The sequence below is a fragment of the Symphodus melops genome (genome assembly GCF_947650265.1).
Source record: "Symphodus melops genome assembly, chromosome: 11".
NCBI classification, from domain to species: Eukaryota; Metazoa; Chordata; class Actinopteri; order Labriformes; family Labridae; genus Symphodus; species Symphodus melops.
Window position 1 is genome coordinate 8,013,683 of NC_136701.1, and position 11,659 is coordinate 8,025,341.

At 40.7% G+C, this 11,659-nt stretch overlaps 2 protein-coding genes across 2 annotated transcripts in view; one reads left to right on the forward strand and one right to left on the reverse strand.

Moving 5' to 3' along the window:
- LOC306831167 (uncharacterized protein) overlaps positions 1-2,016 on the forward strand; it is a gene marked incomplete at its 3' end in the record, with an annotated part of 41,766 nt that extends 39,750 nt beyond the window's left edge. Inside the window, exon 5 of the mRNA XM_079355113.1 lies at positions 1,961-2,016. Coding sequence (XP_079211239.1) covers positions 1,961-2,016 — 56 coding nt within the window. The remainder of the gene's footprint in view (positions 1-1,960) is intronic.
- On the reverse strand, positions 2,006-5,305 carry LOC306832162 (uncharacterized protein). Its single transcript, XM_079356611.1, has 2 exons — positions 5,254-5,305; positions 2,006-3,484 (listed from the first exon to the last, which is right to left on the reverse strand). The coding sequence occupies exon 2, from the start codon at positions 3,251-3,253 to the stop codon at positions 2,141-2,143; it is 1,113 nt and encodes a 370-aa protein (XP_079212737.1). The 5' UTR covers positions 3,254-3,484; positions 5,254-5,305; the 3' UTR covers positions 2,006-2,140.
- Between the last annotated feature and the right edge of the window lie 6,354 nt (positions 5,306-11,659).

The following is an 11,659-nucleotide window of genomic DNA, read 5'->3' on the forward strand; positions in this document are numbered from 1 at the left end:
AAGATCAAGAACCATTAGAGAAGAAAAAGATCAAGCAAACAACTGAAGTCATAAGATGTCAATGTAATTGTGAGAAAGACCACAAAACACTAAATGAAAAATATGCTGAGCTCCAACAACTCAAGATTCACATACTTTCTGAGATTGAGAAACTGAATTACACAAGGTCCATGACAACCCTGATAACTAACCACAAGGACAATCAAACTGCAAAAGAGGAAATAATAGCAGGGAAGAGCACAAAACAAGCTTCTTCAAAGATGTATCAAGAGGAGCTAAGTGTAGACAAGGTTGAAACAACTCCAGAATTAGACCATGGACACCTTTGTCAGCGCTTGCATCTCTGCTATGGCTGCTGCTTTGCCTGCTGTGAGACTGTGTTTGAAAAATAGAAATTGGAACAATGTCTATTCTTTTCTCTTGTCTTAATATAAACTGCAACATATTTAGTAACATGTATTTTTACATCTATTTCATCATTAATAGGAAGAATTTGTTTTTTGTATTCCTGAAACAGAAATATTTAAAATTACTTGGATTGTATAAAACTTGACTTCAAAGAAATTGATGTGAAATCGTATTTATTCAATGCTTTTCAAACTTTTTTCAGAAAGTGCACTGCAAATGGCTTAGTTTGACGTGATTGCGATTCCTTCTTAAATCCTTATCCTTTCACATCCTTGAGCAAATCTTTGACACTAAAGTTATGCTCTTATTTAATCCACTTAGTATTTGTAGTACTGGATGCATGCCTTTTACAACATCTAGTTTTGTTATAATTATTTAAGAAAACCTGGGGAAAAAATGACATCCTTATATATGAATGAAACAGTGAAGGTTCTTATTTTTCTGAAATAAAACACATTGATGCAAATGAATTGTGTTTTTTATTCAAACCTTTTTAATTTCAAGAATGCATGGCACATTTTCTATGGAGATAAATATGTGCCAAAACAGATGAACTTGTGAATGTCAGACTGAACCATTAAAGAGGAACCCAATTGCACAACTCAACAACAGGGAGCAAGTGGTAAGTTCTTTAATCCAAAAACGGTCGGTTCACAAAAATCAAAACAGGCAGGCTAAGGTGTTACACTCTGAATAAAGAAGAAATAATCACAAAAGTGATCCCGGTCTGTTTCTTCATCAGGAGCGTTTAGTATAATTTTTGAATACAACATTCACAAAATAAACAATATACAAGAGTACACATTTACACATTTTCTTACACAATGAAAAACAGTATTCTGTAACAAATCACTTTCGCACTCGTTCTTCCCCTAAACATGCAAATTCCAAACTCACTCCGAGCCCATCAAAATACATAAATTAAAACACATAGGACATCAAACACAAACTCATCCTCGCTCACATTAACCCGAAGTTCACAACAGAACACGCTACACACCACGCGCCCACGGGGTCTCCCATGCACGGAACACAGACTTGTGTGCTAGCTTACATACTGTTCATAAAACTTCTCCTATACCACTCAAATATCACAATGACAACGTCATGAAACTCCCCACTTTAAGCAACCCACCTCGGCCATTATGAGCTGCACTTTTTCACAATAAACATACCTGAATAAAGAAGAAATAATCACAAAAGTGATCCCGGTCTGTTTCTTCATCAGGAGCGTTTAGTATAATGAAGAAAACAGCGCGAATTCTCCTTCTATGTGGGCGGAGACAAAACCAATCGATCCCAGATAAGTTTTACTCAGTGGATCACAGATCAATCAATCAATTAAATCACGTTTAACGTTCTTTTAACACTTTAACATTTTTTTAAACACTTTTAACATTCATTAAGCATTTTAATGCAACTATACAAGTTATTGCTTTTCAACCTGTCACACACACCCCTACAAAAATAGATGTCGTCCCGACATCACTTGATCCATGAGTTAAAGTTTTTCAAACTCTCAAACTCATTTCCCTCTGATTTTCCTCACTAGTCCTTACAAGGGCATCTAAATTAACAGCTTCTGTTATATTCCTCACTAGTCCTTAAAAGGGCATCTAAATTAACAGCTTCTGTTATAACCAAGTACTTACTATACTGTTTTCATAACAAAAATTTACGTAAAGATCTTTTTACTCAACAGTCTCTTACTGTGCTTGATAAACTTTTGTACTTAGTATCCCTGTATGAATAAGGGTTGGTAAACCGGATATGGGTTAGTCCATATTGTCACTGGCTGAACTTCTCTGTACACTACAGGTTGATACTGGTAATATGGTTCATTTGCTAGAGCTGTACTATAACATGTTGGGGTTCCTAGTTTGTCATAGGTAAAGGTTTTAGGAGCTCTTCTTTCTCGTCTTGGCAGCTCATGTCTTTGTTCCCTGTCATCATTATCTAAATATGGCCGCTGGGGTTGAATCTCATCCTGTGCTTCTTCAACTGCTCGTCCATTGTCGCACTGATTCTCGTTTTCCAACAGCATATTTTCCTGCCCCGCACCAGAGTCATCCATAAGTGTTAAGGGAACTTGTTCATGCACTTGTCCATCATGACATAGCACTGGTATGTCTTGGTCACTGTCGTTATCTGTGTCTGCATGTTCAATGGCTTGATCTACACCTGGCATTTGAAACTGTGTTACTGGCCTGTAGTAAAACAAACATTCATCTTCATCATCGTCTTCGTTTGGTTCTGTTTTGGTTGTCGCTGTCTTTGTTTTGTTTTTGTCATGCTTGGGTGCTGTCTTAGGCTGAGTTTCCAAAGGTAAGTGATCACATGGCAGCAACAAATTGCGATGCAAGGTTCTTGATCTTCCTTTTCCTTGTTCAGGCTTAACTTCATAGACTGGGATATCTTCTCCAACCTGACGTACAACAACATGAATATGTTCTTCCCAATGATTGCGGAGCTTTCCAGTGCCTCCTCTTGGTGTCAAATTTCTCACAAGAACGCGGTCACCCGGGTGCAGCACCGAACTTCTCACTTTTCCATCATAGTGCTTTTTACTTCTCTCTGATGATTTCTTTGCATTCTCTCTGACGATTTCATATGCGTCTTGCATTTCTCTTTTCCATTTCTCCATGTAGGTACGATGATCTGCCTTTCCTGTTTCCATAGTCAGACCAAAGAGTAGATCAATAGGTAACCTTGGGGATCTTCCGAACAGAAGATAGAAAGGCGAAAAACCTGTGACCTCGCACTTAGTGCAGTTGTATGCATAGACCAACTTGTTCAAAGAGTCTTTCCAGTTTGTCTTCTGTTTGTCAGTTAGTGTCTTGAGCATTTGTAGCAACGTGCGATTAAAACGTTCTACTTGTCCATTTCCTTGTGGTCGATAAGGTGTAGTGCGCGATCCCAGTACACCACAGTTCTTTTTCAGCTGAGCGAAGAGCTGGTTCTCAAATTCGCCGCCTTGATCGTGATGTATTCTTGTTGGTAGTCCAAACTTTAAAGCATAATCGTTGAATATTCGGTCAGCGACTGTTCTGGCAGACTTGGAGGTTGTTGGATAAACCTGAGCAAAACGAGTGAAGTGATCAACAATCACTAAGATATATTCGTAGCCTCCTGCACATTTGTCTAAATGGAGAAAATCTATCGACACTAATTCAAATGGCTGTGTGGTTACAATGCTGGTCATGGGTGCTCGAGATTCTTTACTTGGTGTCTTTTGTTTTAAACAACTACATGTTCTTGCAACATAGTGTTCAATTTCTTTTTGCATGTAAGGCCAGAAAAACCTATCTCTGATCAAGGATGTAGTTCTATCGATGCCTTGATGGCCCATTTCATCATGCAACTCTTTTAGTACAGTGGCTTTGTACTTTTCAGGTAATACAAGCTGTGTGTTGTTAGTTGTTTTTCTGCGAAGAATGCCATCTTCATCGATATGGAGTGTCTCCCATCCTCGCAGTAAACACTTACTTTGCATACTGAAAGCATTTAGTTCATGTTTACACTGTATTACAGGACCAATGTCTTTGTCTTCTTGTTGTGATTGTCTGATTTCATCAACTGAGAATGGTTTTTGTGTCTCTTCATGTACTGTACACCGGAGAGAGTTAATTGCTGGACACACCCACGTTGAGCTTGAATCTTGAGTCTCGACAGCTTGGGTTGTGGCGGCCACACAATCTGATGTCAGCTCTTCAGTGCATTGTTCCATCATCATATCAATGTTTACCGGCATTCTAGAAAGACTATCAGCATCCACATTCTCTTTACCTGGGCGGTAGCGAATAGTGAAGTGGAAGTCTGCAAGCTCTGCGACCCATCTACATCCTGTTGCGTTGAGCTTTGCACTAGATAAAACATATGTAAGGGGATTATTATCGGTAAACACTGTGAACGTGGGGGCGTAATAAAGATAATCCCTAAATTTTTCTGTAACTGCCCACTTTAAGGCAAGGAATTCTAACTTTCCAGAGTGTAGATGATAGTTTTTCTCAGCAGCAGTCAATGTTCTTGAGCCATAGGCTATCACTCTGAGTTTGTCATCCTGCTGTTGGTAAAGGACTGCACCGAGGCCTTGGTTGGAAGCATCAGTGTGGAGCACGAATGCTTTTGAGAAGTCTGGGAACCCAAGGACTGGTGGTTCGATTAAACAATCTATTAGCTGCTCTAATATGCGCTGATGTTCTTCCTCCCAACCAATTGGTGTGTTTGAGGGCACTCCTTTGTTTTTAGCTTTCACTTGTCTCGTGTTTGATTTTCTGTTTGGCACATTGGTCTCTCCTGTTGTTCCTTTCAACAAGTTGTATACTGGGCCAGCAATACGGGAAAAGTCTTTTATGTATTGTCTGTAATAGCTTAATAAACCCATGATGGATCTAAGCTCTCCAACATTGCTTGGTCTTTTCTCTTTTAATGCTCTCACAGCGATGGTGTCAGCTGGATCAATTTTACTTCCTTCAGCAGAGACAATCCTTCCCAGGTAACGAACTTCATGTTTAAATATTTCGCACTTACTGGGTTTCAGCTTGATGCCATACTTCCTCAGTAGCTTTAGGACTTTTCTGACATGGTTTAGATGTTCATCAAAGGACTGACTGTACACAAGCGTGTCATCAAGATAGGGGACACAGATGTTGTCTCGCACCTCTTCCAGACACTCCTCCATGCAGCGCTGAAATGCGGCGGGGGCGTTCATTAGGCCAAACGGAATTCTTATCCATTCGTAGAGGCCCCATGGGGTCACAAATGCAGTCAAGGGCCTGCTGTTTTCATCCATAAAACCTTGATGGTAAGCTTTCCCTTGATCTAGCAATGAAAACCATGAGTTACCTCCAAGACTGTCGAGGATATCCTGCACACGTGGGATGGGCTGTCTGTCTGGGTGAGACTTTTTGTTCAGTTCTCTGTAGTCGATGCAAAGACGTAAACTCCCATCTTTCTTCCTTACACAGACAACAGGTGAGGCGTAAGGCGAATTGGATTTCTTCACCCACCCTTGTGCAATAAGATTATGCAGATAATCTTTCATTTCTTTATACAACGGCTTTGGCACAGACAGGTAAGTGCGTGCTACAGGATCTATGTCTTTCAATGAGATGCTTAACTTCAACTTTTCAATACATCCGATGTCATCATCTGACTTTGAAAAAGAGGAGCACTCTTCACGAAGCATGTTTTTTACAGCTACTCTTTCATGTTCATGTAAATGACTCAAGTCAATCGGGGGATCCCATGGAGTTTCCCTAACTGACTCAGTGTGCGCGTTCATTTGATTCACTGACACTTGGGGACACTGATTTGGTTTCTCAAACACATTTGCTGGATACACAGCCTGGACATACTGAAGGGTACCAACAACAGTTTTTCCTGACAACTCGATATCATGATCGGTGGGATTTTGTACATCAAGCACAATATAGGGTGAAGCGCCACGTTTTAGCTTAACCAATGTCTCACAGAACTCAAGGCCTTCACTCCACTGAGGGTTTACGTCAGGTTCAAATAGCAATGTAGTGTCTGTTTTCAAAGGGCATGTTTTAACTTTACAGTCAATCTGAACTGAGGTATGTTTGGGCACAGTAACTTTCTCTTTTGTTGTTTTCACAACATAGTCACATGACTGTTCAGCAACCACAAGATTAATAAAGGCAGTAACATTCTCACATCCAAGACAGGGAAAAGCTGCTCTTAATACCTTGCTTAACTGCTCTCTTCTTGAAACATCTAGTTGGTCTATAGTGCTAGCTTTCACTATTTGTTCAATGACATTAAACCCTAGGATGGGCTGTTGCAGACTTCCTCCTTTCATCACTAGCATAGGGACAAGAAGTTCTTTGGGGTCAGCTTCTTTAGCAGCTAATCCAAAAGTGACCTCAATGAAACCTTTATAAGGCATGCTCTGTCCATTCGCAGCTGTTATTTTTAAATCATCAGGTGCATCGAGTAACTCGGAGATATCTTTTACTCTTTCACGGGGCAAATGCCTCCATTTCCACTTCTCATCCACAATACATACTTGAGAGCCAGTATCCCACAATGCTCTGGTTTTGTAGCCTTGTATGTAGCAGTCAATCATGCACTGTTTACCGACCAGATCGATGAGACGGGGGTGACTTCCTTCTTTCTTTGTCTGTCTGGCATTTGTTGTGGCTTGAAAGTCTTGGTTAATTGGTGGTTGAATGTACTGATGACATTTCTTTTTGTGTTTTGGCCAATGTTCAACTTGGCAGGCTTTTGAACAGTAACTGTCTGTCTTACATGATGAACACCTTCTTAGCCTTTTGTCTCGGGCAGAGAGACCACATTGGGGGCAATACTGTTGGGACTTGACGCTGTTGCTGGTTACTCCTTGTCCCTCTGGGGTAACCATCCTCCGTTTAAAGGACCATCTTTGTTTTGTCTGTTTGCTCTCACCTTGCATCCTGCGAGGAAATGTTCACCACTACCGCATCTGTAGCAATGGGTGCAGTACTCACTTCCGTTTTGCTGGCAACCGACACGTTTTCTCAGGCGTGCACGATTTGGTAAAGGGTAATGTTGCTGTGGTGCAAACCTCTGTTGATATTGGGCTGTTTCTCCTCTTCGTCCAGGTCCTGGGGGAGGCCAGATACCTTGTAGTGGATATTGGAACTGAAGAGGGTTAATACACTCCTGTGAAACTACCTGATTTGTCTGTGCCTGGCTTGGCTGTCGCATTGATTCTCTGATTTGAGCAACCTCAGCGCCTATATTTTTCAGTAGGGCCATATCAGAGCGCATTTCTTTCAGTTCGTTTAATAGCTCAGGATGCATTTTGCTGGTAAGTTCTGAACTTGGATTTTTAACCCGTTTTTCTGCAGGAGGCTCAGATTGAACTGAGTGCACTGTGGGCTGTCGCTGTTGAATAAGTAACTTCTTTTTATTTTGTCTCTCTGCTTCATTTGAACAAGCAATGTTGAGTTTTTCGAGAAGCAGCTCATCACTCGTTGCCGTTTGTTGCAGGTACGGCTGGAGGTCACTCCTAATGCTATCATTTTGCAGGCCTGTTAGAACAGTATGGAAAAACATGCTCTGTACAAGTACAGGATCATATTTTAGTCCGGATTCTGCTTCTTGGGATGCAAACAGAATTTTCTGCCTCAAATCTAGGGCTCTGATAAGGAAGTTCTGTGGCGTTTCCTTGCTGCTTTGAGCTTCTGATGTGAGTTGTTTGTACAGTTCTGTTGCTCCTTTTTCTTGATAGTGGGACCGGAGAATCCTTCTCAAGGTAGGTAATGTAAGGTTACTCTTTCCCTCAAGGTAGCTGCGTAGTTGTAGGCCTGGTGCTATTGCTCTTATAACCGAATCAACTATTTCTATTTCAGCAAATCCTTTACTGATACCTTGCTCAATTTGGTGTGCTAGACTAGAAAAGGTAAGTTTGTCCTTTTGACCGGGCTCACCTATCTGGCCTGCTATTTTGAACTCCCTACTCCACTGCAATGAAAGACGGGGTTGGACGGTTTGCTGTGCAACTACCTGATCTTCTTTAGCACTATTACTGTCCTCTCTCATTGACTTTTGTGTCCTAGTGCTAAGATTTGCTTTCTCTTTGAGGGATAAAGCTAATGCTAATTGCAGTGTCTCTATCTCTTTTTGCAACCGCTCTTCTTCTGAAGGCTGGACAAGTTGCTCCTGCACTGAATCTGTTGGATTTGGACTCGAAGTTTCTTTTTCAGATGCGCTTTTTTTAACAGCCTGTTGCAACTCCACTATTTTGTCTTTTAAAGTCAGTAGCTCCGCCATACCCTGATCCTCAAGCTCCTGTAACTCTTCTCTCTCTATGTGCTTTGTAACATGTACAATAAGAGATGAACGACTTTTGCCTGATACTTTTTCAAGTTGTAACCCAGCAATGTATAGAAAATCACAAACTTCAATTAAATCCTCTCTTGTTAATGTGTACAGCGCACCACCAACTTCCAGTTTCAAGTCCTCTAACTCTGACGTATCCATCTTATTTTCTGGCCGTGGGACAGTATCAGGGTGAAGCAGAACCTTTACTTTGTAGAATCGACAATGCAGCTCTCCTGGCACCAGCGGTTAACCTCAGATGGGATGCAAGTCTCTCTACGCAGCTGTTGGACCACCTCACGCTTTTGTCCACCTCGGCTGTAAATGGGTCGGGCTGGATGATGATCGGGACGTCTATCTGGGACAGCTTGGCCTCGTCACATCCATCCCAGCGGTGCCTCCAAAATGTTACACTCTGAATAAAGAAGAAATAATCACAAAAGTGATCCCGGTCTGTTTCTTCATCAGGAGCGTTTAGTATAATTTTTGAATACAACATTCACAAAATAAACAATATACAAGAGTACACATTTACACATTTTCTTACACAATGAAAAACAGTATTCTGTAACAAATCACTTTCGCACTCGTTCTTCCCCTAAACATGCAAATTCCAAACTCACTCCGAGCCCATCAAAATACATAAATTAAAACACATAGGACATCAAACACAAACTCATCCTCGCTCACATTAACCCGAAGTTCACAACAGAACACGCTACACACCTCGCGCCCACGGGGTCTCCCATGCACGGAACACAGACTTGTGTGCTAGCTTACATACTGTTCATAAAACTTCTCCTATACCACTCAAATATCACAATGACAACGTCATGAAACTCCCCACTTTAAGCAACCCACCTCGGCCATTATGAGCTGCACTTTTTCACAATAAACATACCTGAATAAAGAAGAAATAATCACAAACGCGATCCCGGTCTGTTTCTTCATCAGGAGCGTTTAGTATAATGAAGAAAACAGCGCGAATTCTCCTTCTATGTGGGCGGAGACAAAACCAATCGATCCCAGATAGGTTTTACTCAGTGGATCACAGATCAATCAATCAATTAAATCACGTTTAACGTTCTTTTAACACTTTAACATTTTTTTAAACACTTTTAACATTCATTAAGCATTTTAATGCAACTATACAAGTTATTGCTTTTCAACCTGTCACAAAGGCAGGTCAAAAGAACAGGTCGGCTGGAGTTTTAACAGGAATCACTGGTACAAAGGTCAAAGACAAGACGAACTGGCACAGAATGAGGGGAAGACAGACATTAAATATTGAACAGGGGGTGGAGTAAACAAGACACAGGTGAGACACATCAGGTAATCAGCAGGCTGAGACACACTGGGGGAAGGGCATGCAGCCAACAGACCTGGAACGAGAGACAGGGTAAGTGACAGTGGGTACATCCCAAGTGTCTTATTTGCAGTCTCCTCGGTCCTCGGCCGAACCGGAAGTAGTTCCAAAGCCGCCATGTTGAGGATCGTCCCAAAGCTCTTATAGCGAACGGAGGAGAGAGGATCGAGGAGAGAGGAGGCTGATCCGAGGAGCGATGACCGAGGAGACACGAGAGCTGACTTCACGGAAGTCTTTTCACTGACAGACACGCCCCCTTCTCGTATATCACTCATTGATTGGACGCTGCACAGGATCAGACTTCAGTGAAACTTCTCAACATGAGCAGAGTTTAATACGGGAGAAAAGACGGACATTAAAAAGACGCGAAATGGAGCGTCGGACATTTAAACAGATTATGAACATCAGTGAGTTTGTAAAGACTCGCTCTGTGATGAGCTGGGATTAAAAAGAGTCTGACAAAGAGGAGTCCGTTTTATATTCTCACTTATATATCTTCTGAACGTTTCATCATTTAGATTCTAATCAATCATTTTCAGTATCCTGACACATAAATATCCGAATATAAAATACAGAGTTTGTTGTCTAAATACAGGCTAGGTTAAGTCAAAACTGTTTAATAATAATCAATAATTATAGACAATTCAAAATGAATTGTCCTCCACATATGATGTGGAGGAATGTCCACTACTACTGCTGCTGTCGGTCATCCCACTGGTGCCAGGCAGCCCCCCAGAAAAAACAGTGTTCATCAAGAGATGCAAAGGTAAGGGTCAGAATCACATTTCAAAGTCCATAAATGTATTGTTGTTAGCCTAGTACCACACAATAATAAATGAACAGTTTTCCCACCCGTCAGAAATATGATTCCTTTCCTTTAGTTATTTGTTATATTTATTAATTAAAGCATCAACGTATCACCTTAATTAACAAGTTTTTTTTGTGTCAATGTCACACCTCATTAAAGTGTGCATGCCTGTCGCAGAAAGCGCATTAGCCCACTGTCTTGCTATGCAGTTATCGTTTGCATATGTATGTCATACACCATTGGAACTGGAACATTTTTGCCATTTGTACATTGAACATTTACCAAAGTAACCAAAGTAACGTATGCATTGATGAACTTATTATTGTCTCTACTTTGAAGGTCTTTCCCAGCTATATTCAATAGAAGTCGGGCACAAAAAAGAAAGGCACCTGTACCACCAAGACCAACACGATTGCTGGAGTTCCAGTTCTGTCTGCTTTCAGCCAAAACAAGAACCCCAAAAGGTGAGACACAGCTCTTGGATGCAGGTCTAGGAAGACACACTATAACTCTGTCAGATGATGCTGATCACACAGAGGTACAGATCTTTGTTTTAACATGACAAAAATATTGGGACAAAGTAGAAATAAGCCTTTTTTCAGTCAATTAATCGTAGGCAGTTTACTTTTTCTCCATTTGTGTCAAGTTGTAATCTATTAGACACAAAACTAGTAATATTTATATTTTTATCATTATAGGTGTGATACTTTAACTCATAATCAAGGCTTCTCAATTTCAACCAAACTCCTTTTAACATGTCATTTCACAATGTACATCCTTAAAGCACACCATGAGGGGCGGTGATAGGTAAACCTTTTTAAAAACTTTCTTTCATTTGCTATCTAAGAATGCAAGTGTTGTTCCTCTTGAATGGGACAGAAAAGTCCAGAAAGCTGGAACTCCCCTTTCCTTTTTTTCCCTTTTTCTTATTGATGTACCATTGATGTGTTTCCTTTAAATATATTGTTGACACTTGGTTGTTTCAAAGTTCACATCATGTGCACAGACCTTTCTTTCAATTATTTTACATACCAACAGACAGACAGACAGACAGACAGACAGACAGACAGACAGACAGACAGGGAGAGATAGGGATACAGTGCTACTGTGAAAAGGTGTGGAAATTGGTGATATATATAGATAGATAGATAGATAGATAGATAGATAGATAGATAGATAGATAGATAGATAGATAGATAGATAGATAGATAGATAGATAGATAGATAGACAAGACATTAGTTACAATACA

What these genes read in the sequence shown, in the direction of transcription:
- LOC306832162 (XM_079356611.1), bottom strand. Translation starts at nt 3,253, where the DNA reads ATGCTCAAGACACTAACTGACAAACAGAAGACAAACTGGAAAGACTCT.